The sequence below is a fragment of the Postia placenta genome, assembly GCF_002117355.1.
Source record: "Postia placenta MAD-698-R-SB12 unplaced genomic scaffold POSPLAscaffold_10, whole genome shotgun sequence".
Classification (NCBI taxonomy): Eukaryota; Fungi; Basidiomycota; class Agaricomycetes; order Polyporales; family Adustoporiaceae; genus Rhodonia; species Rhodonia placenta.
Genome location: NW_020169841.1, coordinates 678,325 through 706,235, shown reverse-complemented (window position 1 = coordinate 706,235; position 27,911 = coordinate 678,325). Strand labels below are relative to the sequence as shown.

The following is a 27,911-nucleotide window of genomic DNA, read 5'->3' as shown; positions in this document are numbered from 1 at the left end:
TCATGCGCGACCTGCTCGATCGCCTCGCGCGTTGTGAGTTCACAACTCGTGAAATCCAGCGAGACTTAGGGGATGTCAATCGCAAGGTTGATCTTCTGGTTGAACGTAGCCTCAGCGTGAGCATAAACGCGAATGGTCCTCCGGAGTTCAAGGACCCCTTCGCATCCAGTGGCAGCAACCTGCAGACGCCGTTCGCTTCTCTCGGGCCCCGCGCGTCGATGAGCGCTGCCATCCCACCCAACCAATCTGCTCCATCGGACGACATCAGCCAGATCTCCAGCCGCCTCAATACCCTTACGAGCTCTGTTGGACAGCTGCTCGCCCTGCAAACACAACAGATGCAGGCGGTCAACCCGGGACTGCAAACGGCGGCCTTGCTCAGCAATGGTTTGCCACAAAGCGATCTGAATGGGCATGGAGCCCTTCCCGCAGTCCTATCCACAACATCGAGTTTGGGACATGGTCTCCCCAATCGGCCAGATATTCGTTCCACCCCGCGCATGCCAAACCCCCCGATGCGCACCTGGTCTGCCGGGAATCTTGACATACCGCTGCGAGGGAGTGACGGGCGCCAGGATTCCATTTTCCGAGACAAGCGCAGGTCTGTGTCAGGGTTGCTTCGGCGCGACTCAACAGGGGTGAGTCTTCCTCTTGGGCTATATAATTCTCTCGGTGTGTGATGTCCCGTACTGAATCAATATCAACCATGTACAGGGTGACAGCCTGGCTGGATCGTCTCAGTCGCGAGACGGCGGTCCCATAATCACGAAATGGGAACAACTTTCGCTAGCAGCAGACCTGCTACGTTCTTTGAATACCTTTGGGTAAGTCTTCATATCGAGAACGGCGACCTTAAAAATGCTGACTCTTTTATCAGTGTTGGACCTCCGAACAAGATACAACAGCGCGCGTTGCCCTTTCTTCTAAAGGGTGCCGATATCATTGCTCAAGCCCCGCCCACGCAAGAGAGAATTGCGGCATATGTCATACCCGCGATCCACATCGCTTTGACTTACGCGCCAACGAGGATGCCCTTGCGGGGCCCAATCGTTGTCATGATCTCAACGACAGTCGATCAGGCCACACAAGCGCAGCGCATGATTCGTGATTTAGGTGGTCCCATCGGCATCAAATCAGCGCTGGGTGTAGGTGCTACCTCTGCGAGCAGCGACCTCACGCAGGAGCTGCGGTTGCTCCAGCAGAATATGCCTCATATCATATGTGGCACCCCGCAGAAGCTCCATGCTTTGTTTACCTCCCCGGGTGGAATCTCTGGTTCGGACGTGAGGTTCCTCGTTTTAGACGAGGTCGATCAGTTGATCGCCCGCAATTTGCATGAGTTCGTCTTCAATATCATCAAGCTGCTTCCTCCTCCCCGGTCTCGCCCCCTGAGTTCGGGTGCACCCGGTACCACTCCGCCTGGATCGGCTTCGCAAACAAACTTGTCCACACTGGACGCAGGCAACGGCTTGTCAGCGCTAGTGCCTCACTTCCAGAATACTGCCCGCAGGCTCTCTGGTGTGGGATTAGGCACGTCTTCGTTTGATGCGGCCAACGGTGGTTCTGCGCAGCCTATAGAGCGTCAGACCGCCCTATTCTCAAACACAGTGCCTCAGGACGTGCTCAATCTTGCTTCCGCAATTCAACTGCGCGAGCCTGTCCGCGTTCTTGTCCGCCGGGATGGAAATGTCACACATGCCGATACTAATCAGGGCGCTCGCGGACTACGCCAATTCTACCTGTACCTCGCATTCACCGCTGGTGGCCGATCTGACGCTCCCCTGCCTGCTAGTGGTCTTGGGATAATTGGTTCTGGTAGAGGCGCCTCGAGCGCGGAGACTGCCCAGGCCCGGGAGTGGAAGTTGGATGCTCTTGCTGATTTGTTCGACGACCTTGACGTCCCCCATGCCATCATACATGTCGGTGGCATGACCGCTTTGGATTCCGTCGTATACAAACTAGCAAGCCGTGGCGTCGAAGCGGTTCCTCTGGTGAGTATATGCTGTTCTATGCCCCGCCTCTCGCCGTATTAGCTAATAAACATTAAACAATAACAGCATGGAGACATGAATGCTGGTGCTAAGCTGGCAGCCCTGAACAAATTCCGCAGCCCTTCGAATGGCATCATGCGGCAGTCCACGACGAAGGTTTTGGTCGTTTATGACGTTCAAGTGAAGAGCCCAGAAGTGTCGCAGATTCCCCTGATCATCAATTACGGTGACTGCCTCTTCAGACTTCATCAGCATTCGCTCGTTGACTGACACGTGCAATTGCAGATCTGCCAAAAGCTGTTGAAGAGTATGCTCATCGGTTTGTCTTCGTCTTCCCTCTCGGTATGCATTCATTGATTTGGTCGCCTTGATCGACAGCGTTGCTCCCGCTATCGCTCCGAGCTACTCGCGTGCAGGCGTTGTGGTCAACTTTGTGACAGCCACAGGGGGCGACGTCGAAATGTTGCGCTCCATAGAGTGCTTCTATAAGTCAGTGTTTACTTGTTGTCAGATTGTTCTTATCCACTCACTTCAGTTTCTCCGCTTCCAGGATTAAATGCGTAAGTATTGCGCATGTACTCTAGTCAGCGTAACGCTGACGGTTTTGCAGCCTGAGGTCCCCATGAGTCTGCGTGACATTGTTTAATTGACGTCGATCATCGTTTGTTGTATCCCTATCGCTGCTTTCCTGGCTCAAGCTATCCCGTACCCCATGCTGCTTGCTTGTTATTTATCTCAAGTCGCATAGCGCATTCCCATTGTGTCATACCCTTCACTGACCCACATCTAACCCGATTGTCTCGTTACTACCTAGTTCTTGGGTCTATACCCATGTGTCTACACTGTATACTGAGCATCCTTCACTTGATTACCCTACGTACTGTGTTTAGTCTCTGATCCTGATTGCACAGTACGGACAGTCAGAATCTTCAATGTATTATCTTCACTACAGCTAGCTAGCTGCATCCCTGCGTCGTTGGTGCAAGGCCGACATTCCAAGCGATGTATGTGATCGACATGTGCAGTGCTGCGGTAGGCGACTTAGCCTTGAACGTTGGTGTAACGTGGAACTAATCCCTACCTTGAGTCAATCGTGAGGTCAAGCCGCCAGTCTACCCAATTGTCCTGGGGACATGAGTAAATGAGGATAGCGCCGTTTTCCAACCCTATAGCCAGGGTGCTCCTAGGGATTATATGCATTAAGGCTGAGCCACAAATCAGGTTGCCAAAGGATGGGCTAGCCGACCTTCCATCCGTGCTCTTGGGTGCAAAAGTCAGAGCGGTAGCTGCCTCTACCGTTTTAAGCGTGGCAACGGCTGCCCATTGCTCGAAGTTGTCTGCAACTTTGGGTTGCCAGACTTTCACCTGAACAGTGACCAGTCTTAGTGCCGTCTGTAAAGAGCAACTTTGAAGAGACGCGCACCGTTTTATCCCTGGACGCAGTCGCAAAAGCAACCCCCTCAGGAGCCCATGCGCAGTCCCAAATTATACGCGCGTGGGTTCTGTCAGCTGCTACAGGGATATAGCCATCTACGTTCGGATCATTAAGTGATAGTCGAGCCTACGGTGAGAACTAAATGACATACTGTCTTCCTTATATTCATACAGACGCCAAGAGCGATCCCGCGATACGGAGAGCACGAACCTGTCATCTGGACTAAAGGCTACGCGAGTGACAGTCAAGGTATGCCCTGCGAGAGGCTTCCCGACTGGTTGCCACTTTTCCGTGTCATAGATGCGGACGACGGCGTGATCTGCAGTCGTCGCCTTGCATGCTGTGGCCATGAATCTTTTCGCCCTCGATACCGTTAATGTGATCGACTAGTCAAAATTTAGTAAGTTGACTTGATGGGATCCGAGTCGCCTGCTCTCTTACCTCATACCCGTGGCCGAAGATCTTCTCGACCTCAGGCCAAAGTGTGAACGCAGCGAGCTCACCCTCAAACGGCCGTCGTTTCATACGTGTTGCATCGCTCAGAGATGTATTTACTATAAGAAGTGCTGTGAGCAGACCGCATACACCTCCAAGCGTAGAACTGTACCTTCGCTCACTGCTTTATTTGACAGCCCGAGAGGCGGAACAGTTGCTGCGCGGGGTCGTTCGCCCTGCAATGCATCAGACATCGGTAATGAGGGAGAAGAACACTGTGCATAGGTTGTTGCACACCTCGCCTGCCAGATGCGCGATTTTCAGATTGTTGACAATGTCAACGAACTCGCGAGGCGCCTCGAAAACCCGGGCTACCTTCTCGTCAGCAATGCTGACGAACCGCAAGGGTCCAAGGGTGGCCACGTTGATGAGATCATAGCCATGCACCTGTGGTCGGCCGATCTCGTGCCAAATTGGAATCGCGGATTGATCGCCAGATGTCGTTGGAATCGCAGCATGTATGCGTGTGGTCTGGTCCTGGCTGCACACCTATCATCTCACTTCTGCCTCAAGTGCGTTCTCAGATAGTCGCTCACCTAGCAGACAAGAGGTATTCGCCGTCGGGACTCCACGAAATACCCCTTACAGGTCCATTGTGCCCACTGATCGCCCCAGTCTCTGTCCAACTCTCGAGGGACGGTGCACCAAATAGGCCGCCGTCGTGACTGCCAGCGTCGGGGACGCATCGCCAGCGGCGCCATCCGCCGCTCCATCCCCATGCAGACGCTTCTGCCCCGCCGCGCGTCCACAGCCCGCCAACGAATCCGCCGAGCCGCTGGCCGCCGACATCGCCGAAACGCTGGCGGTTGATCCAAAGCGACGTTGTGCCGTCCTGGCCGTTTTCCTGGGCGGAGGTGGAGGTGAGGATGGTGGAGGGGGACCACAATATGAGCGAGGAGTCTGTCGAGGTGGAGAGCAGGGTCGGGGTGCGATCAAATGCAGCTGCGGAGGACGAGGAGGACGGAGGCAGAGGCCGCCAGGCGAGCGAGGTGACGCTGGCCTCGTGGCCGACGAGGAGCGCATCAAAAGTGATGGAGAACTGCTGCGTACTTTGGACTGGGGATATTATACGATGCGGGGCGCGTGTATGGAGGGGCTCACCTATTTTGTGAGCCCTTGACGGTGAGAATATGGCGCTTGAGGGATATCTGGCGGCCACCCTCCTCGCCAACCGCAACCTCCGCCAAGGATGCTTCGAAGGCGTCAAGTAGCTCGTCACTGACTTCGGTGCTTGACTCGCCGTCGGTACGGTTCGTAGACTTGGATATGAACGACTCGATATTCCATAGTCGTATAGTCGCATCTTGTGAGCCAGATGCGAGTATGAGCGGATCGCTGTCTTTCTCTGGTTGCCGGAACGCTAAGCTGCGGACCCAGTCCTCATGGCCTGACAAAATCGCGGACGAGACGAACTACAAGGAGATATAGATTCTAGGAACAACATTGTAGAGAAGCTTTTGCATACCTGGGCATCCGAGCGAGTCCATATCTGTACATTTTTGTCTGTGCCGCCAATCGCCAGAATGGTGGCTGTGTAACGAGAGCTGTGACCACTAGTTCAGTGGGACATGCATGCAAAAAACACACCTTGGGCTCCTGGAAGTGGTGAGAGGCTAAGAGAGAGCGCATATCGCCCCCGCAAAGAGATTGTCTGCTGCTCGAGGAGAACATCTTGATAGATTGTGTGGCCAATGTGTATATAGAACACTACAGTATGAATAACTTACCTGACTGCTCTTCATGCACAATCTTCCATATTTTCACCGAAGAGTCTGAGGCTGCCGTAACTATAACATCCTCGAGGACCGCCATGGCAGAAACGGACTTGTCATGTGCTCGAGTAGAGGAAGTCGGTCTCCACTGTGTATAAATGACTCGTCATTGCAAGCAGGCACCAAGTGCATGCTGGACGCGCCTGCGTGCCGTTGTGTCTCCATGACTTGACGACTCCCTTGTCGTCTGCGCTCATAAAGAGTTCATTGTGTACGAAGCGCACTGAGGTGATGAGACCCTCGTGCCCCGGAAGCGTTTGATAGACTCCCCTGTCGAGGACATCCTGAGAAAAAAAGCGATACATTACTTGTTTCATGTACTTAAGGCTGGTATCTACCTTCGCGTCCCATAATGCAATAAGCTTGGAGGACCCAAATGCGACCAACGAGCGACTTGATGCATCTCCCGCTTGAGGATGTCGATTTGTAGAGGCAGCGATGTAGTTGACGGCAGCATCAAGCGGCATGACACAGAGTTCTAGCTTGCGTGTGGAATATGTTACAATGGGACCTCTGATTGTTGACGACGTCAATTGGTGTGTTCTGGCTAGCAAGGACTGAGGGCAAAGAGTCAATCGCAGATCTGGGCGAGATCTGGCAGATCCTTCGATCGAGGCACGCGCGCTTGTTTCAAATGTAATCAGGTCGTTCTTTCTCCTCTTGCATTGATGCTCCGACTCGTCCATGGGCATACTGGGCATCGGAGTGGATGTTCTCCACGTCCCGCGCATACTAGAGCTCATCAAGCGGAGGACAGCAGCACGCCTGGCCGCTAGGATTCTCAGTGAAACCGAGTCGGCCGTGTGGCAAGTCATACCTCCTTCCGAGCATGATCAGAGGACGCAGTTCCTTGCAGTCCGGTTCGTAATCAAGCTCTCGAATCACACGTATGGACGGGTGCTCACCCGCTCCCCTCACATTCAGTTTTAGCGTGAAGGAAGCAGCGTACAAGGCTCTGTATCCGGTGGCAAAGCCAGCCTGGAAGGAACTCACTTTCCACGGCCTACAACGCGGAGTAGATGGCCGCAAACCGACATTGGAGTTCCATCCATCCATGCCCAGTGGCCAAGTGGGAAAACTTCACGCATCCGTCAGTCATGACGGGGAGTATGTGTTCACTACAGTACTGGTTGAAGAGAGCGGCTGCAAAGCGTAGTTCCAATAATAAGGCTTTCATGACGAGGAATCCCACATTTGGCTGCATTTCGCACTTTCTTGGGTGCAGCACTATACAGAAGCGACATAGACGTTCTTTGGGCGTCGCGCAGTCCAACTCAGATTTTCCATGGTGTTTTGCATGCGATATGTGCGACATGTAGACTATGGCATGCTCGTATGAGAAAACAGCGCAGGAGATAGTGAGGCTGAACCGTCTAGCCCAGGAACGATCCAATAAACTCCCCGTAAAGCTCCATGTAGAATGAGAGGATGGTATGCTAGAGCATCGTACTCAGCGGAGAATATGTGACTAGTCATATCTACGTCATTGCGTCCTCCGAAGGGAGAGTAGGCGTCCTGTCAACAAAAAGATCAGTCGAGCAAGAACTCATCGAAGAGACCAACAACGTTCACTAAGTAATGCTACGGTCACTCACAAAGCGCCAGCATCCGAGATATCAGCTAGCTATTGTTCCGACTGTTCTGCTGCATCCTGTTGTTGGGTGACTTGTGGAGGAAGGCCCACGTTGTTTCCTCGGAATCTCTTCCTCATGTCTAACTATAGGCATATACTATCACCAGGCCTGTCCCTCGGAGAAGGGTGAAACGACCGCGAGACATACCATACCCCTTTTGCATTCAAATGTCGCCTGCCGCAATGCTTTACACTGTTCCGGCAATTCATCGGTGTGCTCCCGCAGACATTCAGACGGTAGATATCCCTGCTTTACGACGCAGTCCGAGTGCAGAAGACACTCTTTGAGTGCAGAAAGGAGGTGCTGACAAGAAGAGGACATGGGTGGCAAGCGGAAGGTGGCGTGTATGTATCCCGATCGTTCTGACTTCTCACCCTCATGCTACCACCAAGCATCCTTGCGCTCGTTCGCAATGCCCCCACCGTCGCACCCATCCCGCATCGTGCGGTGCTCTCCGTGACGGGCTCGCAGGCTGGCGAATTCCTCAACGGTCTCATCACGTCGCCTATCCCCACGGACCCGCAGGCCCACTTCTTCACCACCTTTCTGCATGCACAGGCAAGTCGCTCTTTCCGCGCTCCCCCGTCTCCGTCCATTTCTCGGACACAATGTCCTGATTGACATGGAATCTGAACTATGTCCTTTGAAGGGCCGCGTGCTCTATGACGCGTTCGTGTACGCGCAGGCCGGCAAGGGAGGTGCCCCCGGCTTCCTCGTCGAGTACGACGCGCGCCCGTCGGAGGCACCGCCGCTTCTAGCGATGCTCAAGCGGTACGTGTTGCGCTCGAAGGTCAAGCTGCGCGATGTGTCCGAAGAGTACGACGTCTGGGCGGCGTGGGGCTCGGAGAAGGAGAAGACCTGGGATGTCAAGCGGAAGTGGGACCTGACTCGGAATGATTTCATGACACCCGAATGGGATGAGAACGCCGCCTGGCCGTGGGGAACGACACCGGGGGTGATACAGGACAGGAGGGCCCCTGGGATGGGTCACCGGCTGCTCGTGCGGAAAGGCGACCGACGTGGGTTCGGACTAACTCGTGCTTGTTGAGAGCTTGCTGAAACACATACAGCACAGGAGGTATCGACCCATGATGTAGCTTCTGCGGAAGACTATCAACTACATCGCACTCTAAGAAGCGTCCCAGAAGGCGTCCTTGATATTCGTCCCATGAAAGCTTTCCCAATGGAATCCAATCTGGACATTATGGGCGCATGTAAGCTCCGCAGCTCTATTTTCGTGTCTCAGGGTCAGTGACGGCAGGCTTCATCATATTCCTAGTGAACTACAGCAAAGGATGCTTTGTCGGGCAAGAACTAACTGCGCGGACTTATTTTACTGGCATACTGCGGAAGCGCATCCTGCCCGTCGCAGTGCGGCAGTCAGGCAATAGGTGCGTTCACCGGTGCGCCATGTATGGCTTTCACGCACGCTCATTACATGCTAGGTCCCTAGTCGACTCTCCGCTGCCCCTCCTCGACATTCGCACTGTGCCCAATCAACGATGGAAAGACGGTGACGGCGTGCAAAAGACAATGAGGCGGAGTCATGGGAAGCTGCTCAGCTCGTATAAGGGACTCGGCTTCGCCCTCCTTCGGCTAGAGGACCTGGTTCCCATTCACATGGAGCTCGCTACGCTTGAGATAGAGGATGGCGAGACTAAATACGAGGTCGAGTACTTGTGGCCGGATTGGTGGCCGAGGCAGGTAAGGGACTTGGACCCACACGATCATTTCTAAAAGTGTGAACGGGTGGGCGATCTCATTTGACCGGTACGGTATTCCATTTGACCGATTTGCGATCGGAGATGACATGATCCATTTTCGCTACTGCTTTTGAACAGAGTCTTGTCTCCTGTATTATACATCTCCATTGAATCGACACATCCTACACCGTACAATTCCGATGTATCCGTACTACCCAATGCCGATTTTCACTTGCATTGACAAGGCACTGCCCTCCGGGATTGACGCGACGGGCCACAGATCCCATGTCGGTGAGTTCGCTAATGCTCACAGAAGTCATCCGATACTGACTGACTTTGACGGCAGGCTCCTCGGCCTGTGGAAAGCATTCTTGGGGACTGCGGCTCATGTGGTTCTATATGGGGCCGCCGTGGAGTCCTCGATTGCTGTCTTTTTATAATCACTCAGATATGAGCGGACGCATCTGACAGCTAATCGTGGTCCCTTGTAACATTGGACCCTTCTTATTATTTTCAGTCGCCACGTTTGGCTTTGTTGGACGCACACGAGCGATTCGCAGTAGGTAATCAAAGGCAGGACTAGCTTGGCCTAACGGAAACTGGGATAATACTATTAAATCTCAGACAATGGGGAAGGTCAGCTGGTAGGTCAATCTCTAATGTTATTGGGAAGTAACGCGTGTACATGCGATCGCATAAGTATCACATCTGTGGTTTGTGTCTATGTTGTAGGGGAGAATTTCATCAACAATGCGACCAAAGGAATCCGGCGGGACACACGTATATGGCTTCAACGAGCTTGATTTCTCAGCACGATTCAACATCACCTCTCAACCTCTACGTCACGTTGGGAACAGTAAATCCAGCCTCTGAAGTCCTTCTGGGCTCTCCGGCACTGACCTACGTACCCTATGGTAAACAGTGGCTGCAGGAATGGTACAGTGGAATTCGTGGCTTCGACTGGTATGAAACCAGTTCGACGGCACTCGTTGAACATCTGAAAGACTTTCACCAGATGTTCCGATGGCCGATATGGGTCACTGAATGGACATGCCAGGTATTTCGCCGACGTGTCTGCATACTGAGACTGCATGGAGTTAAGATATGTCCCGAGGACTTCAAGGACGCGGATGCAGAATGCTCGCCGCAAGACATCGTCGGTTTCGTGAACATTGTGACGGGCGTACATGAACGACACGGGATGGATAGAGCGGTACACCTAGTTCGGCGCCATTAAAGACGTCCAGGGGGTCAATCAGGTAAGCCGATGACGTTTGTCAGCCGCGTTTTCACGCAGTACAACGCCGGCGGGAGCACAGGATCAATGTCCTTGGTCAGCAGTACATCAGCGCGATCTCGCTAAACGTCTCTACCAACACACACCGGGCGGTGTCAATGGCGGGGGCAGCCGCTTCACGAGCTTCTCCTTGAGCCAAGCAGACGATACAGTTCTCCTTGCCAATAATCCAGGCGGTAATTGTAGGAGGATCTACTCTGTCAGTGTTTGTTTGACCCTGAGTTGAGGCATGTACGCATGTATATGTACCATCATTCGGCGACTTACAATGCCTGGCATGAGTGTTCGCGAGATAGAACGCACTGGAAAGGTATCGATACCAACGCCCCGATAGCCCTTGATAGACACATGTTTCTCGCGCTAAAGTTCGGGGACCGTCATACGGTCCAGGACCGAGCTTGCTCACCGATTGCATCATAGCATCTCTGGCGTGCTTACTACTATTCTTGACAGCTGACTATGTCCAGATGCATTGTCATTCTCACACAAATGTAGGCTGGAGCTGGTATAAAAGCAGTCGTTTTACGAAGCAGTGGAACACCAGCCACCTTCCCGCTCCCTCTCCCTATCCAACCTGCTAGCCTGTAAGCATGTCCTCTGACACCGGCAGCCCTCTTCTTCTATACACCGGTAAGACTCCAAATGGCTACAAGGCGTCGATACTCCTCGAGGAGCTGAAGCTAGCATACGGTGGTCCCGACTATGAGTTAGTATTCGTCAGCAATGCGCGGTACAGTAGAAGCGATTACTGATCGCGGGTGGACAGCGCGTTTTCAATCGACATTAGGACGAACGTCCAGAAAGAGCCATGGTTCATAAAATTGAACCCAAACGGCCGCATCCCTACGCTCGTGGATCGCTCTCGCAACAACTTTACTGTCTTCGAGTCCGCAGCAATACTGCTTTACCTTGAGCAGCATTATGACAAGGAGAAGAAATTCGCATTCGATCCCGTCAGCGACCCGGACAACTACAGTGAAATGATTCAATGGATCTTCTTTGCCGTAAGTTGACCTCAATAATGCACCCGGATTGACAGCTAACTCGGGATCTAGCATGGCGGAGTAGGGCCAATGCAAGGCCAAAATCACCACTTCAACAGATATGCTCCCGAGGATCTTCCCTATGCAAAGAAACGTAAGGATGCGTCGCCACCGCGGCTAGCGCGTAGTCGCTGATATCCGCTATCCGCACACAGGCTATATCGACGAGACCAAGCGGCTCTACGAGGTGCTTGAAATCCGCCTCTCCCAGGGTCGCGAATACCTAGCTGGTCCTGGAAAGGGTGTTTATTCCCTCGCCGATCTGAACGTATTCCCGTGGATTAGGCTTCATGAATGGGCAATGATACCGACCTTAGACGAATGGCCGAGCTTGAAGGTATGTTTCCCAAGGATATTCACGGGGGCTAGTAGTTAAGCTACTGCTATTAGGCCTGGGTCAACAGGATCTCCGAACGTCCCGGTGTCAAAGCAGGCGTGGCAGTCCCGTAACGAGTTTAGGGTGAATTGCTAGGTACAGACATAAGGCTGAAATCGAAATAGCACCTTGTAATAGTATATGCCTGCAAGAACTCGCATTCGAATTGTATGCTCACTGCATGATATGGAATATGGAAGCACCGAGTAAGCATGAAGTAAAAGGGAACATGCGATTGAGCAAAATAAGAAGGACCATCGACTCAGATCGAGCTGAGAGCTGAAAAATTGGGAATGCGGCATTGATTTGGAGGCAGAACACGGAACCCCCTAGTAAAAGGCGAGGGGGTTGTCTGATTGCACTACCTCCTGCCGCACTTACTACGGTCGGTAAGACAGGTCCACTACCCGACTTTTGCATTTTGTGCAGCCCGCGGGTAAGCTTCACGTGAATCCACCCGCAAGCGACGCGCCTTCGGCCCCTGAGCTCACCGCGGACAAGATGTCTGTCGACGACAAGCTCAAGCTGGTCGTGTCGACCGCTCTCCGCAACCTCTTCTCCTCGTACAAAGTCACTGCACCCATCTCCTCGTTCGACCTCCTCACGCATGTCATCGCTGCAGGACCACCACCACCAGGGCTATTTCCTGGGCCCGACCCGCCGCCTTCGCTCCGGCTAACAGACCTCGCACGTTTCGAGGCTATTCTTGAGAATCTTGCTGAAGCATGGGCCCATGGAAGGATCTCTGTGATACGTGAAACACTTGGAGATCTCACTGTCATGGAGGTGCATCTGGGCGACGCCGCGCTCGCCTCGAGCTCGTATTCACATGGACGCAAGCGGAAGCGCGTCGTCGACGAGGACGCCGATTCTGCCGCGGGTGACGCGGAAGAGGAGGACGAACAGAGAGAGGAGCTGCGCGCACGGCTGAAGCCTGCACCTACGACCCTTGCTAGCCTGAGCAAGGATATGAAGGAGGTGTACAACATCCTGCAGCGGAGTACAGCCAAGGGCCGTCTGCTCGCCGAACAGGTGTGTGTGGTCTCAGTCAGACAATGCCGAGCAATTGAACTCTCGTTACAGTTCCGATCCGTTAACGGCAGCTTCGAGCCTATATGTTCCCATATCACGAAGGACTTATGTGCGAAAGCACGTCGTCTTTCCGTGTCCAATGCCGACCCTAATGCGCCGCTCAGTATCTGCGACCGCATCCATTTCCGCCCTCTCATTCGCCCGCATACGGACCCGTCGCTCGGCCATTGTTCATACCTCAATACATGCTACTCCGAACCAACATATGCCATGTCTCCATCTATCCCCCCGCTGCCTTCTCATCGACAGATGGGGTATGGTGCACAGGGAGCTGGGACAGTCAGTCTACCGAGCGGACTGGGCGCTGGTGGAAGGGGTAAGGAGAAGGCGCCGTGTCGGTATCTACACTTCGAGGTCGATTGGGATATCAATGATGGTTCTAGTCAACCTGACAACAGAGTAGAGGTCAAGAAGGCGTACAAAATGGGCATTGGTTTGGGCCCTACTGGAAAGGAGACACCCATAGTACGCTTAGCTACCCACGCTCACGGGTAGTTGATGCTGATCTGCTCAAAAGCTCCCACCCCAATGGCTCAACTGTGACCTACGGAGGTTTGACTACTCGGTCCTCGGAAAGTTTCATGTGATCATGGCTGACCCTCCCTGGGATATTCACATGAGTGTAGGTATCACGTATTCGTGTCACTTTCCATTGCGTCTGCCCGCAGGTCTCCGTCCTATCGCGTGCTCACAACATCCTCCCTTAGCTACCTTACGGCACTATGACAGATGACGAGATGCGTGCAATGCCGATTCCTACGTTACAAGACGAGGGTCTACTCTTCCTATGGGTCACCGGCCGTGCCATGGAGGTAGGGCGAGAATGCCTCCGCGTGTGGGGCTACACCCGCGTGGACGAAGTTGTCTGGGTCAAGACGAACCAGGTAACTCATGTGCGTTCTTGTACCAGCAACCAGCACTCATCATAGCTATTCACATCAGCTTCAACGAGTGATTCGCACAGGCCGAACAGGCCATTGGCTGAACCATACCAAAGAGCATATGCTTGTGGGCGTCAAGACTGTCACCGATGACTCGGGAAACCTCAAGTTTCCTTCATGGGTGAATCGCGGACTTGACACCGACGTGATCGTGTCGGAAGTGCGAGAGACGAGTCGCAAGCCAGATGAAGTGTACGGCTTGATCGAACGTATGTGTCCCGGCGGGCGCAAGGTTGAGATCTTCGGTAGGAAACACAACACAAGGCCAGGGTAAGCTCGCGAGCCGAGTCAGTCTTGCACCGGTGCTAATGCCAGGCTGCGAAGGTGGCTGACACTTGGGAACCAATTGGGTCCTGATCAAATTTATGAGGAGGACCTAGCTGCAAGGATTAAAGCCAGGTACGCTCTGCGGGGTGAACTGTATGCGCTTTGCTCATGCGGTCTGAAGGTATCCTGAACGGATTGCCAGCGCTCCTTCTGCAAGCGGACAGTGAGCTTGTATAGTCGCTATTTTGTCACATTGCTATGTGTCGTGCTCTCGTGCTCTCTAGGACAATTGTCGTTTGTTACGTTTTTGTATGTGTCCTGTTCCTTTATAAATTATGGGGTGTCGCTGCTTGTTTATTATCTAGTCCTACGGGGGAACCTCCTTCCCCGCCCAATCCCAGACTTTGCCTCTATCTGCCGCCTTCAAATTATCTACGACCTCTACTAGCCTTTCCGCAGCGTACTCGGGCTCGAACAACTTCTCCTTTGGTACACCAGCCCAGAAGTCGCGGCTCAGGTCAGTCCTGACTGTTCCGGGGTGCACCCCTACGCACACAACAGGAAGTTTCTTCTGCTTGAGGTGCAAATCGAAGGTTCGGACGACTTGATTCAAAGCTGCCTTGGAGGCACGATAGGAATACCATCCGCCCTGGTTGTTGTCCGAGATAGAGCCGACGCGAGCCGAGATGTGCACCCACTTCGCAAGAGGAGCCGCTTGGGTCAGCGCGGCCTGAGCGCCTGGCAGGAAGGGCGAGAAGTGCTTGATCAAGAGAAGGTGCGAGATGACATTGATTTGGAAGGTTTCTTGTATTTGTTTGAAGTCGAGGTCCGCTGGTTGCCGCTCAGGGTGCAAGACGCCGCCTCCAAAGAATGCCGTCTGCAGGTGAGACTTGGGGTTGTCTTTGAGGAGATGCGAGAGCTTGTGTGCAGCGGCCGCGATGCTGTCCTCCGATGTTAGATCCAGTTTGAGCAGTTTGAGCCTTGCAGGGTCGACGTCGTGCAGCGGGGATAGAATTTGTTTCCGAACCGTGTCAGGCTCGTCAGAGCGGTGCGTCGCAAAGACTGGCATGCTAGTTGTCCGGAGCAGGTGCCGGGTCAGTGCTAGCGAGAGCCCGCGAGTGGAGGGCGTGATAAATGCGAATGGTTGGGACGACATATGCTGGATATATTGCCGTTATCACTCAACCTGTCAGTCGGGCCAAACACACATAAATTTCGCGCCTCGCGTCGCTCTGAGCACCTCGAACTGAGAACACGGATATCTCTTGAAATACTCATCGTATAGCCTTGATTCTTGCTGCGTTCGACTCTGCTCGTCGCCCCGGAGGGCCTGATACCAATAATATTGCAATCTATCCATGCGTGACTGTTGTCAGCTCCACCACCACCCTTTGGATGCAGGATCGGTTTCGCTCGTGAACACAAGCGTGTATTCTTGTCGGAGTGACTGCATTTGGTCAAGGTGGATACTAGGGAGGGCCCGGTATCATTTTTGGTGTGTCCCCTAGCCCATATTTCTTTCCTTGGTCTGTTCTCTGCACTCGAGCATCACACAAGCTATGGTTGTCCATCTGTAGCCTTGTGTTCTTCGCCCATCTGACATCTCAGCCTAGTAGCCTACTACTGGTGTGTTTCTAGCTTTACAAGACATCTATCATCTGTTTAGCGGCTGTCTGCACGTCACTGTCAACGCCCTGCGTGCGCACTATGTAATGGCATAAACAGCATGCAATTCACAGAATCCCAGCCTTCAAATCGATGTTGATGGACTCCCAAACTTCCAGCGCATGTCCAGCTCTCCCGGAGAGACAGTTATCTGTGTTTGGCTCACTGTTGGTATGTCTGACACCAGAGCCAAGCTCTGTTTCGCAATCAAGTTGCTCTACGCATTGTATCTTACATAGGTAATGCTCTTAATAGACACATATCAGTCATTTCACATATTGGACGTTGTAATGCATGTAGATGTCCTGGTAAGTCTCAATTTAAGGCCTACTAAGATGATATCAAGGCGGGGTAGAGCGCTGGTGTGACATACTGTGCACAGCATCTCATGTAGCCTCTCTTGCACTGTATGCAGGTTGGTTGCGAGGATAAGAGGTGATGGAACTAGAGGGCAGCGCAACTATTAGTCCATCAAGTATGCAGTAGAAGCTGTCCTAGATGGCGCGAGAGCCTCTTTGTGATTGAATGCCAATGACAGATGAGGGAAACAGTCACACCATAAGATAGCTCTCATGGCTTTATATGATATATTACATGGGTTGGGGATACTGGAAAATAGATCCCAAGCAATCTGTACTGATGGCATGGAGGAGTGCTAACAGTATGGCGACAATAGCATATAGTGAAGATAGTCTTACTGGGGGACACACTAAACCCATACCGGGCCCTCCATAGTATCCACTTTGACCCAACACAGTCATTCCGACATGAACAGATGCTTGCATTCGCGGGCGAAAACAATCCTGCGTCCAGAAGGGAGTGGCGGAGCTGACAACAGTCACGCATGGATAGATTGCAATATTATTGGTATCAGGCCCTCCGGGGCGACGAGCAGAGTCGAACGCAGCAAGAATCAAGGCTATACAATGAGTATTTCAAGAGATATCCGTGTTCTCAGTTCGAGGTGCTCAGAGCGACGCGAGGCGCGAAATTTATGTGTGTTTGGCCCGACTGACAGGTTGAGTGATAACGGCAATAAGTGATTATACTAAATTTGTGCACTTGTTGACCTTGGACCGTTGGAGTGCACTGGCACCATGGGCAACTTGTGGCCGACCGGTTCGGGCAGTCACGCGGTCACGTGAACTACATAATGCATCGATTGGCCACGAACCGTTTGTGGCTGGCACCGGTGCGGGATTTATAACCGTCGTCCGCGCCTCTCAAACCATCTTGTTTCTTTACACTCACATCGCTTGCTACACCAGGAGGACATGATTACGCGCTCAAACACAGCTGGACGGGCTTCTAAACGCCTAGCCTCGCCTGTAGACGGACAATCTGCGGCACTGGGTGATACTACGGCAGGATCTTCAATACCTCCCAAGAGGGTTCGCCGCACCGCTCCATTGGCATCGACCACCAAAGTAGAGGTTAGTATACATGCTATTCCCCTGCAATGTACAGACACCGATCAACTACTTTAGATATCGTCGCCCAATTTCCGCACCGCGGTTGACGTCCAAGTGGCGCTGCGAGAGGTTTGGAGACTCGAGTCGCTTGGTCGGTGCCCAACGAAGGAGCAGGCTGTTCATCGACACATGAACCTTTACGGTACGCAGCGCTCCAGCTCTTCGACAGAACCAACTCCACCGACGAAGGCGCTCGAGGTACGTGTTGGGCTCAGATTTGAACTTCCTATTGACCGGACATCTCCCTCAGGATGCCATTACAAAGCTGCGAGGCATACATCAAGATCAGTTTCGTACATACGCATCGGGCACCTTGACCGAACCTTTCAATCTCCGGATCTCACGGCCTCACTGCAAGTTCAATGGCCAGATTCGCATTCACTCGTCGAATGACAGAAATGACGGAATCGAGGAACGTTTGAAACAGTGGTATAACCATTCGGTCGTATCTGGTTTCGGTGACCTCCGGAGTCAGGAAACGAAGGAAGACAAGGATGTGCGCCATGCACGCGAAATCGGGGCACGCGATTTCTCTGTTGAGCCAGAGTTGCTGCAACGTATCGCTGTTTGTTGGGATAGCCACTTCCACGCAAACAAGGGCGTCCGCGTCGAACCGTACAAGATTCATTTATACAGCGAGGGGGGTCACTTCAAAGCCCACCGTGACACTCCAGAGAAGGACTTAGTCGGAACCTTCCTGCTCGGCCTAGGAGATACTGTCCGGTCTCCATGTTTCCAGCTGGATGACCAAGAATTCCACTCTCATCCTGGACAATGGGTGGCCTTTTATCCTGACGTGCCACACTCCGTCACGAGGCTGCCGTACGGCTATCGTGCGGTTATCGCATTCAAAATCTTCCGAAAGTCCACTCGCAACAAGTGCCCTCATGTTGATCAACTCACGAAGGATGTTACGGACGAAATGGTGCCACCATTCGGCATCCTGTTAGAACGGAAGTATTGTCTGGGAACCACTGAGCTCAGTGGGTTCGACGCTATCATCCACGCCTGCCTCCGGGCCAAGCACGGCGTGAAGGTGATTCTTTTGCCCGTAGTCGTCGACGTAAAGGCGACTTGGGGCGCCGAGGATGAAAGCTATGATGATGATGATTGGGAGCAGGAATGCACTGCGTCGGTCTATCCGTTCACAGAGGCACACATCGACTACCTGGTCAGCATAAAATCAAAGGACCGCGACTCAGAGGACGAGAAAAAGAAGAAGATGGCGGAGGTTCTGAAAACGTCCGTGAAGGATATTCCCTTCTACAGTACCGACTTCGCGAAGTCAACCATCACATGGTCCGATAAGGAGCAAGAGACCGTCAATTATTATGGGAACGAGGCACAGGCATGGAGGTCAGACAGTGTGTATCTGTCCTATGCGCTGTTGGCGGTGCCCGACTCTGAGTCTCCTGCGGCCAAAGACACGAAGAAAACAAAAAAGACCGCCAAGAGGTGAGGCTTTGGATGAGTCAAGTTACGCCTCTAGCTGTGCTGGCTGTTGTGTTTCATTTTTGCTCAGTCATGAAAAATTCTATACACCCAGTGTACTTAGTCTTGCTACAGAAAATGACAATAATCGGTTGCACTACCGGTGATTGTGAGACGTGACAGACGGCACTCGTTCGTTCTGCACGCAAAAGAGGCGACGGACGGGAACAAGAAAGCAATCCGCGTCAGGAAGATATGTCAACCACTCTGTTCACAATATTGACGGAGCCTAACTTCTATCAACGAAATCACCTTCATCTTCATCCCACCCCAATGTCTCTGGTGCAATGCCGAGATGGCGAAGCATCGTCCCAAGTGAGTGGGGTATGCGCGGCATATGATCTTCATCCAGAGGCAAGTCTTTCTGGTCGGTGTTGTCGGCGTCCTGAGTACTATCGGTTTCGTCCCACCCCCAACCGCTAGGTCTATCTGGGTGTTTCCTACCATCATCATATCCCCACCCACTTTGGAAGAGCCCACCTCCCGCGTCACTGTTTGCGAACAGACCACCCTTGTTGAGGCCTCCGTTATTGCCGAGATCAAGGTCTTTGGCGGTGTCCCATAGCGCCCATGCGATTTCGCGTGCGACGGTGGTCCATTTGTGTACCAGCTGCTCCAGCTGCTCCTCTGCGTCGGAGCCTCCTGCATTCTTGATTCTAATAGCTTGCTTCAAGGTCTGGACTTTGCCCTGCAAAGTCTGAATTGTAGGGGCGGCGTTGACGGTGGAAGTGCGAAGAGTCCTCTGGAATGGGACCAGCGGATAAGAATCAGTTGTAGCCGTGGGTGTCCTGAAAGGCTTCGCAACGCTTGCGGAGTAGTCTTTCTTCAGGAGACTGTCCGCGGACTCAGTGCAGTCTGCGTCCTGACCAGAAGAACTGGGAAGGAACACGCCGCGAGTCGAAGAGTTGGGCGTCCTCGGCCCATGGGACTTTGCGCTCTTGCCACTGGCGTAAACAGCGTCAACTCCATGATGTAAGGCACTTTTATCGACTAGAGGGGAGCGAAAAGGGGTCGACAATTTTTTGCGCTCTTTCATCTGGGAGGCCAGAGTTGGTCGCTTGAGGGTTGGCAGCTTAGGCGGTGACGGAATAGCGTCGAGTTTCTGATGGAACGAACTCAGTGATTTGATATTACTCCCAATAATGAACAAATATACCAAGCGTTTCTCTGTGCTCCTGTCCTGTGCATCGGTATCGATCTGCACATCTGGGAGGCTCGCATCATGTTTACAACAGTGGTCTACGTGTTCATTGTCTCGACGCCGTTTGACTCCAGTAAGAAAGTGGACAGCCGTGGCCGGCCCGCGGTTTGTCTGCTCTATCTGCTCGGTGCAAGGAAACTCCTGACTCATTGCAATCGATTCCGGCTGCGACGACGGAGGCGAGTTCAGGAATGGCGGTGGCGAAGAGAATATCCTTGAGGGGCTGGAGGACAGGAAAGGCGAAGACGGTGGCCAAGGCGAAGACGGTGGCCAAGGCGAAGATGGCAGCAAAGGCGAAGACGAAGGTGTCTTGTCATAGTCCATAATCATCTTAAAGCCACATTCCTCCTGGATCCACGGGACGATTGAGTACATAGACAACTAACTTCTGGACATATGATAGGCTGGTTGACTGACCGTGTTTTCCTGAGATGCGGCGAGCGGCGAGGAAGGTACTGCAAGTATAGACATGCTGATATCCTCGCTTGGCGGGGAAGGTAGCAGAGCGTCAACTTGACTTGTTGTGACAAAGGGCTCCAAAGGTTGAACCGCTCCTGAAGGCTCGAGAAAGGCGGATGTCTCGACAAGGTGTTCCATTCCATCTTGAGAAATTGAAGGGGTAGCAACATGAGAGCTGTAATTACCGGCTGATTTGACGCCTGTCTTTGGAGACGTGGAGGTGGCCCCAATGTCCTCTTCAACGATGCGATTGTCGACTCTTGAACTGGCTTCAAAGTAAGCCTCGGAAAGACCTTCTTCAAAAGTCATCATGTTGGAGTCTCTAGTCGCGACGGCCAGAATTCGATGAGCTATGTCCCTGTCAGAAATATCACGGACAATCGTTTCTCGAGCGTCGATACGAGTGGGGGTCTTGAGGACAACGATGTCAATTTCCGTGGCATTATCAACTGCGCTAGACAGAGATGTTAAATTGGCGTGTGAAGCGTGGAGAGGAGAGCGTTGTCCATGATCTACGGAGGTAGGGGCCAGACGAAGAGCGGGTGCGCATTCAGTGTATTCAGTGACGGATTGGGCAGTGAGAGCGTTGCTAAATGGAGGAGTCTTATCGTGAAGCAGAGATAGATCAGGTTGCACAGTAATCGACGACACAGAGAAGCAATCGGCCATAGTACCGGACAGCATAGCAGGCTCAGGCTCCAGAAATACTGAAGACGCCGCAGCAGGCTGCACAGTAAGATCAGGTTTGCGTACAGCAATAGCACTAGGCAACGAGACTTGAGCAAGGGCCAGTGACGTTGACAAGGTAGAAAGCGGGACCGGCACAGAAGAAGCGTCAGTTTGCGGTGCATTCAGGAAGTTTTCAGATGCAGACGAGGCAGATTCGCAGGCGCCGGAAGTGTTAGACTCAGTCAAAGTTTGGTCTGTGTATGGTAGTTGCGATGGAATTACCAGTAGAGCTGATGGGATATCCGCCTCGACGCTCAGTAGAGGGGGAGAAGGAGCAGGGGAAGCAGGCACGGTGAGAGAAGCATCAAGAAGCGAGTCAGCAGGTGTGTTCAATGTGTAAACCTCGTCTAACGTTGAAGATCACGTAATATTTTATGATAGCAGATCAATATGTCAATTCAACAACGTATCGAAAGAGCATACCAGTATATGCAGTGAGTTTTGCGATTTCCACGTTTACCGCCTTATCGACCAAATGGGCGATATTCGATCCCTGCGTTTGCACCTGGAGGTAATCAGTCACACAAGGAGTCTGGTTTCCCAAATTGCTTCTAGCATTGAGCACAGTGTCCCCGACCGATTGAAAGGATGCGATCGGTCCCGCTAAGACGTTGTGGTTGTCTACTGTTCGTGTAGAGGGATGATCGGGGTACAGTACCGGGACATAGTGAAGATTGACCATCACGGATATCGACTCGAGTGCCTTTTGAATTTGGGGCGTCTGGGATAATGCGTAAAGATACATCCCTCTCGATGTAGCTGGGTGCTCACCGTGTCAGGATCTGTACAAAGTAGTTCGGGGCGTGGTGCGGAATGTATTGGCTGTACTTTTATCAATATATGCGCATCATAGAGCGAAGTAACGACTCATACCTCAAGATGGAGCGATGGAAGTGCGGCCGCCGGTGCTGGGTAGACCAGGGACTGCTCGCGTCCATCAATGATAACGTATAGCATATAACAAGTCGGGACTTGCTTGTAGTAAGGTACTATCGGAGTTCTGCGCGTTTTCTGTTACCAATGAGAGGTTATATGCGCCATCTTCGCTTGCTAGCACGCCGATATCATCTTCCCCAGGCGCATTGAGGTTGTCTTGGTCCTGCACGCTAGCACTCACAATATCCGTACATTCCTTTGTTGATTAAACATTTAGAAGCTAGATATGAAGATGGTTACACCAATAATCCCTTCTGGCCTCACCTGCCCATTCTCATCCGCGCCTTGATGGGCGAGTGCGAGCGGAAGCAGTTCAGTCTTGCAAAATATGAGCACAGGAGGAATGCCATGAAAGAAAACTTACGGCGGTAAAGTCAGATGTCATTGTTGTCATTATCACTTCAGACATGGATAGTGCACAGTAGAAAGTAACTGATGAAAGAAGCAGGACGGAGCTGGTCATACTACGTCGATCGTAGATCCGAAATCCGAGATAGACATCTACTAGTGTCACGTGCGTGACCACTCAGGCTCGTACCTCTGCTTCACGAATCTATCGACTCACAGCTTACCTTGCTAGGCGATGCTGTCTCCTCGTATGACTAGCGGGCTTCAGCATAGCTCTAATCTGCCAGAAGAGGGATAAATGGCTTTAGCAGCCAATGTCTGGCGGCAGCGACCGACTCAGCTACAGAGGTGGCTGAAACTAACCACTCGTGCGCACTGATAGCCCACCCCACTTAGGGTTTGCGGTGTTATCCGGCCTCTCTGAACAATATTTCTTTGTGGATCCAAATAAAATGTCATGTATGATCAATTGCGCTTGTTGAATACGACGAGCTGAAATTTGGCTACTGCTCATCAGACTGCACAAATTTGCCTCTTCGACGTAGAATGAGGGCATATAGAACGCATTTAAAAGCGCAGGTGGGCGGCCGGATCTGCGGACGTTCCAAGCGCGTAAGCAGATTTCAAGGCTCAAAGGGATAATCCGAGGTAGGCGTTCTCCACGACTGATGGCGCGGGCTACTCGTCCTCTAGCCATTCTGCATTTGCAGAAGTTGAAAAGAGGTTAACACGTATTTCCCAGTGTCATCAAATACACAAAGATTGTCACGACGGACTAGTATACATCACGGAACTAGATCATTCCTTTACGGATTGCATGCGCACCCGTTGGTCGCCGCGCTCCCCTCTTTTCCGCAATTTCTCTTGTCGTTTGCTAACGGGCTCTTTGGGCGCCGAGTCTCCTCGAGGATCCGGGGTTGCTGCAGGTCGTCCAAAGAGCAAAGGTGATATGGCAGAGGTCCATAGCTTGTATACGGCATACAGCGGAATCTATTTCAGGGTAAATAAAACCTCAAATCGGAAGTTCAGAACGCTGAGAACTCACAACCAGATATAGCCACCAGAACCAGTCGCCGAACACACCGCTGCCGACTTGACATGCCCCTACAGAACACGTATAACACATGATTACAAGTGAAGACATGCATACTTGTATACTCACATGTAATGTAAATCACATCGAAAGCCCACTCGATGATCCCAGGCCGCCCGAGGTCTTCACCAGCAGATATGAGAGTGTCAGTTGTGGCATCGCGTCTCGGAGACCCGATGCGCTCCAGGTATCGAGACAGGAATATAGATGGGAGGTTTGACAACGCCAGTAGCCAGAGAGACAATTTCGCCGGTGACAGTGAGCCTTTCCTGAATAACATGCGAAGCAAGAGCGATAATGCTCCTGCGGCCAACATGCCATATTTCATGTTCTTGATCGTCTGCGCATTTTGCTGTGCTGCTAGGCTGTAAGCAATTGACCCAACTTTCTGGCTAAAACAAACTCACCGACACGCTTAGCCGAAGCGTTCGCCATTGTAGAATGCGACAAGATGGGGAGGTCTTAACGGTGGCAATATTGGCGAATCGCACCTGTCTAATTTGGTAATCCGGAAAACTACCACGTGGCTCAATACATGCAGAGCTGTGGCGGCGCAGACCACATCTATGTTGGGCAAGTAACAGGAATCGGTTACAGAGGTCAGCAGTAATCTGACATCTCAATGCCACTCGAGATCGTACAAAATGCTGTGCAGGCCAATAAAGACCACCAGTACGCTCTGAAGGTGTATACCGAGAGACTCGAAGCCGAACTCGAGAACATCTCAAGGCTACTGGTAAGTTGGATCTATTTGTTTCATCGCTTTCAACTCACAGAGTGTGCTATCCAGACTGCAGCAGATGTGTCAGAACATGAAGATGAAATCGAAATAGATACGGGGGGAGCTGTCGTTATTCCCGCTTCTGTCAAGGCTTTGGGTCCGGTCTCCTCCAGTGATCTACTTTCAGAGGTGTGCATCCCTTGTTGTCTCCCACTCATACCTTTATGAAGTAGCGACATACAGGGCTCGCCATTTCTTGACGATGCCATGAAACGGGAGCGTTATGTCCAGCCTATAACCGTCCATCAGTGTATGTTTTACACCCTTCGCCGGGAGCACTCCGCTAAAGCTAGTTTCTAGGGAAGGCGCAAGAGCTTGAAGCACTCGCAGACGCTGTACGCTTGGAGAACTACCGCATTTATGCATTAGAAGCGCAGCTCAGGTAAGTCAACTTCTGCCTTCTCAATTTATATCTATCACAAGCCCGCTGCAGGGGCCGGCATACGTTCAATGTACAAGGTGGCCATCCCTCAGATCACCTTGAACGGAACAAGACGGGTATTGACTGGACGCGCGTTGCGCTCAAGGTAATTGCAATCCCACGACCCAATTAGTACGCAAACTGATTTTATCCAGGTCTCTGAATCAAGCAATGTTCAACGCTCCCCCAGAGAATGTGAGATCCGCTGGTTGGGAGACCGACACCCCGATTTTAATCATTCCACGTGGACACAGTCCGAAATCGACCGAGTGAAAGAGCTCGTTGCCGACGCGACTGAAGGTCAGGTCGACTGGGTGCAGATAGCCGCAGAACTTGGAGTAAGCTTTAGCCCCGAACGAATATGCGGAACGATATGAACTTGACGCCTTAATCCAGACAGGACGTACTCCGGTGGACTGCATGCGTCATGCCATTCTCAGGCGTTCCCATAGCTGGAACTTCGAAGCGGACAATAGACTTTCACAAGCGGTGCGAATTTACGGAACAGACAACTGGTCCGTAGGTAAGCTAGCCTCTTAGTATTCAACTGGAGAACATGCTGAGCAGCATCGCGACAGTGGCGAGGTACGTTTCTGAAGATGCCACGCCATCACAATGTCAGAATCGCTGGTCCCGTACCCTCGATCCCGACTTGAAACGCGGGCCGTGGACAGAAGATGAGGACAATGCACTGCGCCGTGCCGTCGACATCCTCGGCAATGCCTGGTCAGAAGTCGCCATGTTTGTCCCCTGTCGCAGCAACGAGCAATGTCGGGAACGATATCAGGACTACCTGAACCCCACCGTCACCAGAGGCAGATGGACAGAAGAAGAGGACAACGCACTTTTCAAGCTCGTACAGGAATCTGGAAAGGTCAGCTGGAAGGAGATTAGTAAACGGCTGGGGACGAAGCGCACTGATAACATGGTAAGTGGTTGTTCCTCTTCTTTTTTGAAATAGGAGATTCGTAGATGTATTGATGATGATTCTCGCAGTGTCGGTCGCGGTTCATAACTTTGTCTAAGCGTAAACAAACCGAGGATGCTGCTGCTGCTGATCCATCCTCATCTGGCGCTCTTGCAACCCCGGAGCCCGCTCAAGTCGAACGCTTCTCCGCGAGCCCTGCTGCGGACAGTGCGCCAACCCCAAAACCGAAACCCCGACCCCGACCCCGACCCCGGGCTCGACACAAAAGCGCGCAAGCTAAGGGCGAGGCCTCGAGCAGCTCTACGCCGACCGCAGTCTCTGCGTCGGCTCATGATCGTACGGAATCCACGTTGGCGCATGAGGCCGGTGAGATTCAAGTGGAGCCCGAGCCTACAGCAATTAAAAAGCCCTCACGAGGACGCGCACCGAAGCGACGGCCGCCCGCTGATACCAACGAGAAGCCTCCCGCTAAGAGACGCAAGAAGACTGCGCCGGAAGATGTAGGAGAAGTGCGTTTCATTTTGTCCGAATATGATGAGAAAACTGATCATGAATCCTGCTGTCATGTTTAGGCTGGTGCTGCTGCGAGTGCGGGAGTGGGGGTCATAGATGTGGCAGAAGTGAGAGATACTCATGACAATTTAGAGTCAGACCAGCCCACGGATGAGCATCATGCTGAACAGCCTGTTGGCAAAGCGAAGACAACGAAACGCACTCGCAAGGTGCGGCAAGCTCCTCAAAAGCAGCCGCGGAATGTGCGTGTACGCAATGCGCCTGCTCAAGATGCAATGCCCGTTGATGACGTTGGTCAGTCTGTATCTGGGAATACATCGACGGCCCCTGCGGATGGTCACGACATCCCGAAAGAACAACCTTCCGCCAGACGGGGACGCAAGAAATTGCCAGTAGTAGAAAGCAGAAGACAATCAACCCGGCTCGCCGCAAGGCAAACTCTACCCGAGGATACCGACCTATCGCTGCAAGCATCACCCCCTTCTGAGTCACTCATCCCTGGAATCCTTGTTGCGCCCACCACGTCCATTTCGACGACAACTGGCTTGGTCGAAACTATCGAGGCAAAACCGCAAGAGATTGGAGATACGTCGAATGTACTTAGGGAAGTGCCTGCGTCTCATGCGGACGCTGGTTACGAATCCTCAGAGCTATCCTCTCCTCCGTCGTCACCTTGATGTTCATACGCATATACTTAGCTCTGGCATCACAGTACAACGCGTGCATTGACGAAAAATGATGTCTTTCATGTAATCCTACACCTTTATTGTACACATGAATGGATCATGCATCGACTCTCCACCGCTTTCGAGGGTGAGTGGTAGCTTCCCAGTTAACAATGGCCCCCAACAGCTCTCCGTCTTCTTGACCTGCACTATCTTCCGTCGCCAAGAGAAGATTCTTGAGAGATTCTTGCACAAGCCCGGCGTTCTTCAGTTTCTTCTCCAATGATGGCAGAGCTGCCTTCTTCGGTGGCGAAACCTACGACCATCCACTGTGAGTTCGGACCGCGTTAGACTCATTGCCCCTGACATACCGGTGTCCTGAGATACGTATGTTTTGGTGGCAATGCAGGGAGATTACGTTCCGACCAGGATAAAGATCTGAGTGTGTTTGGTATAACGGGTGGCGCATCCTCGTCGTCGGAGGGTAGCATCTCTGGTGAAGGGGAGCGTGATGGTGGAGGAAGCAAGACAAAATCTGCTGCTTCTAAAGGAACGACTGTTGGACTACTCTGCAGCGAGGATGTGTACATATGGCTCACCTTGGTGCTTCGCTCCCGCCTTCCGTGCTAATTGCCGTAGCTCTTTGGTCTGAAGTCCACTATCTGCCGACGCTAACAGAAGATCTTGGGTAATTGGGCCCGCCCTGTTTGCGAGGTTGGCATACTCATGTGCCCGTTCGTATAATTGCTCTACAACTTGGATTGCCGTTAGTGTGTGGCGCCACAGTATGTCAGGACAAGGATACGGACAAGTGACAACTTCGTGCTCAAGCCTACGCAGTGCTGAAGGTTCTACCGAGTCGAACCCGGCAGACCTGAGCTCGCCAGACATAAAGCGCTGCATTGCACGGGAGGCAACATCGTCGGTCACAGCAGACAGCTCGGGAGCGGTATGAGGTTCAGGAAGTGGTAGATGGTTGACGGCCTGTTGCGCGGGATAGACATTGTGCCCTCCCTGTGAAGTGTAGTGTGAGTGTGACGGATAGTAGGTTTGGTTTGGGTAGGTAGGATATTGCGGCTGAATGGTACCATACTGAGGAGGGTAGTAGGACATGATGGAAGCCAGAAGAGAGCAGTCATGCTCGCGTCTGACTGCGCGAGATC

General features: G+C 52.5%; 14 protein-coding genes across 14 annotated transcripts; 8 read left to right on the top strand and 6 right to left on the bottom strand.

The window, feature by feature from the left end:
* Positions 1 to 515: 515 nt before the first annotated feature.
* Positions 516 to 2,911, top strand: POSPLADRAFT_1171425 (hypothetical protein; the record flags this gene model as incomplete). The annotated part of the gene is made up of 8 exons (XM_024488134.1): positions 516 to 674; positions 742 to 824; positions 878 to 1,991; positions 2,058 to 2,217; positions 2,277 to 2,310; positions 2,370 to 2,480; positions 2,542 to 2,551; positions 2,602 to 2,911. The coding sequence occupies 8 exons, from the start codon at positions 516 to 518 to the stop codon at positions 2,635 to 2,637; spliced, it is 1,707 nt and encodes a 568-aa protein (XP_024337149.1). The 3' UTR covers positions 2,638 to 2,911.
* On the bottom strand, positions 2,865 to 6,160 carry POSPLADRAFT_1147628 (hypothetical protein; the record flags this gene model as incomplete). Its single annotated transcript, XM_024486086.1, has 15 exons — positions 2,865 to 3,018; positions 3,073 to 3,174; positions 3,238 to 3,356; positions 3,415 to 3,521; positions 3,578 to 3,812; positions 3,868 to 3,930; positions 4,014 to 4,097; positions 4,159 to 4,402; positions 4,458 to 4,523; positions 4,647 to 4,970; positions 5,023 to 5,333; positions 5,387 to 5,465; positions 5,490 to 5,628; positions 5,649 to 5,781; positions 6,032 to 6,160. 15 exons carry the CDS (start codon positions 6,158 to 6,160, stop codon positions 2,865 to 2,867), a joined length of 2,289 nt encoding a protein of 762 aa, XP_024337148.1.
* Positions 6,161 to 6,377: 217 nt separating this feature from the next.
* Positions 6,378 to 6,849, top strand: POSPLADRAFT_1148313 (hypothetical protein; the record flags this gene model as incomplete). Its single annotated transcript, XM_024486162.1, has 2 exons — positions 6,378 to 6,487; positions 6,624 to 6,849. 2 exons carry the CDS (start codon positions 6,378 to 6,380, stop codon positions 6,847 to 6,849), a joined length of 336 nt encoding a protein of 111 aa, XP_024337147.1.
* A 534-nt stretch (positions 6,850 to 7,383) lies between these two features.
* Positions 7,384 to 7,636, bottom strand: POSPLADRAFT_1123469 (hypothetical protein; the record flags this gene model as incomplete). The annotated part of the gene is made up of 2 exons (XM_024483537.1): positions 7,384 to 7,410; positions 7,475 to 7,636. Coding segments are annotated over 2 exons (189 nt in total), but the record flags the coding sequence as incomplete, so codon positions are not given.
* A 69-nt stretch (positions 7,637 to 7,705) lies between these two features.
* POSPLADRAFT_1047808 (hypothetical protein) lies at positions 7,706 to 9,613 on the top strand (the record flags this gene model as incomplete). Its single annotated transcript, XM_024479365.1, has 6 exons — positions 7,706 to 7,885; positions 7,977 to 8,346; positions 8,398 to 8,541; positions 8,607 to 8,718; positions 8,773 to 9,031; positions 9,548 to 9,613. 6 exons carry the CDS (start codon positions 7,706 to 7,708, stop codon positions 9,611 to 9,613), a joined length of 1,131 nt encoding a protein of 376 aa, XP_024337145.1.
* A 297-nt stretch (positions 9,614 to 9,910) lies between these two features.
* Positions 9,911 to 10,201, top strand: POSPLADRAFT_1102512 (glycoside hydrolase family 128 protein; the record flags this gene model as incomplete). The annotated part of the gene is made up of 2 exons (XM_024483232.1): positions 9,911 to 10,087; positions 10,145 to 10,201. Coding segments are annotated over 2 exons (234 nt in total), but the record flags the coding sequence as incomplete, so codon positions are not given.
* A 559-nt stretch (positions 10,202 to 10,760) lies between these two features.
* On the top strand, positions 10,761 to 11,903 carry POSPLADRAFT_1075062 (hypothetical protein). Its single transcript, XM_024482775.1, has 5 exons — positions 10,761 to 11,033; positions 11,094 to 11,331; positions 11,383 to 11,464; positions 11,526 to 11,707; positions 11,761 to 11,903. The coding sequence occupies exons 1-5, from the start codon at positions 10,918 to 10,920 to the stop codon at positions 11,818 to 11,820; spliced, it is 678 nt and encodes a 225-aa protein (XP_024337143.1). The 5' UTR covers positions 10,761 to 10,917; the 3' UTR covers positions 11,821 to 11,903.
* Positions 11,904 to 12,715: 812 nt separating this feature from the next.
* Positions 12,716 to 14,236, top strand: POSPLADRAFT_1148764 (hypothetical protein; the record flags this gene model as incomplete). Its single annotated transcript, XM_024486222.1, has 6 exons — positions 12,716 to 13,050; positions 13,153 to 13,303; positions 13,356 to 13,460; positions 13,546 to 13,722; positions 13,781 to 14,049; positions 14,104 to 14,236. The coding sequence occupies 6 exons, from the start codon at positions 12,716 to 12,718 to the stop codon at positions 14,234 to 14,236; spliced, it is 1,170 nt and encodes a 389-aa protein (XP_024337142.1).
* Positions 14,237 to 14,413: 177 nt separating this feature from the next.
* Positions 14,414 to 15,202, bottom strand: POSPLADRAFT_1148433 (hypothetical protein; the record flags this gene model as incomplete). Its single annotated transcript, XM_024486175.1, has 1 exon — positions 14,414 to 15,202. One exon carries the CDS (start codon positions 15,200 to 15,202, stop codon positions 14,414 to 14,416), a length of 789 nt encoding a protein of 262 aa, XP_024337141.1.
* A 1,783-nt stretch (positions 15,203 to 16,985) lies between these two features.
* On the top strand, positions 16,986 to 18,769 carry POSPLADRAFT_1171415 (hypothetical protein; the record flags this gene model as incomplete). Its single annotated transcript, XM_024488133.1, has 4 exons — positions 16,986 to 17,144; positions 17,199 to 17,381; positions 17,434 to 18,504; positions 18,549 to 18,769. 4 exons carry the CDS (start codon positions 16,986 to 16,988, stop codon positions 18,588 to 18,590), a joined length of 1,455 nt encoding a protein of 484 aa, XP_024337140.1. The 3' UTR covers positions 18,591 to 18,769.
* Positions 18,770 to 18,912: 143 nt separating this feature from the next.
* On the bottom strand, positions 18,913 to 19,401 carry POSPLADRAFT_1121801 (hypothetical protein; the record flags this gene model as incomplete). Its single annotated transcript, XM_024483522.1, has 1 exon — positions 18,913 to 19,401. A coding segment is annotated over one exon (489 nt), but the record flags the coding sequence as incomplete, so codon positions are not given.
* A 3,680-nt stretch (positions 19,402 to 23,081) lies between these two features.
* Positions 23,082 to 23,880, bottom strand: POSPLADRAFT_1171414 (hypothetical protein). Its single transcript, XM_024488132.1, has 4 exons — positions 23,848 to 23,880; positions 23,510 to 23,797; positions 23,393 to 23,451; positions 23,082 to 23,337 (listed from the first exon to the last, which is right to left on the bottom strand). Exons 1-4 carry the CDS (start codon positions 23,873 to 23,875, stop codon positions 23,146 to 23,148), a joined length of 567 nt encoding a protein of 188 aa, XP_024337138.1. The 5' UTR covers positions 23,876 to 23,880; the 3' UTR covers positions 23,082 to 23,145.
* Positions 23,881 to 24,062: 182 nt separating this feature from the next.
* On the top strand, positions 24,063 to 26,479 carry POSPLADRAFT_1047802 (hypothetical protein; the record flags this gene model as incomplete). Its single annotated transcript, XM_024479364.1, has 11 exons — positions 24,063 to 24,176; positions 24,231 to 24,350; positions 24,405 to 24,471; positions 24,522 to 24,603; positions 24,655 to 24,748; positions 24,798 to 24,980; positions 25,039 to 25,165; positions 25,221 to 25,570; positions 25,639 to 26,079; positions 26,143 to 26,325; positions 26,354 to 26,479. The coding sequence occupies 11 exons, from the start codon at positions 24,063 to 24,065 to the stop codon at positions 26,477 to 26,479; spliced, it is 1,887 nt and encodes a 628-aa protein (XP_024337137.1).
* Positions 26,480 to 26,866: 387 nt separating this feature from the next.
* On the bottom strand, positions 26,867 to 27,861 carry POSPLADRAFT_1058516 (hypothetical protein; the record flags this gene model as incomplete). The annotated part of the gene is made up of 4 exons (XM_024481050.1): positions 26,867 to 27,064; positions 27,120 to 27,292; positions 27,348 to 27,503; positions 27,558 to 27,861. The coding sequence occupies 4 exons, from the start codon at positions 27,859 to 27,861 to the stop codon at positions 26,867 to 26,869; spliced, it is 831 nt and encodes a 276-aa protein (XP_024337136.1).
* Positions 27,862 to 27,911: the final 50 nt, after the last annotated feature.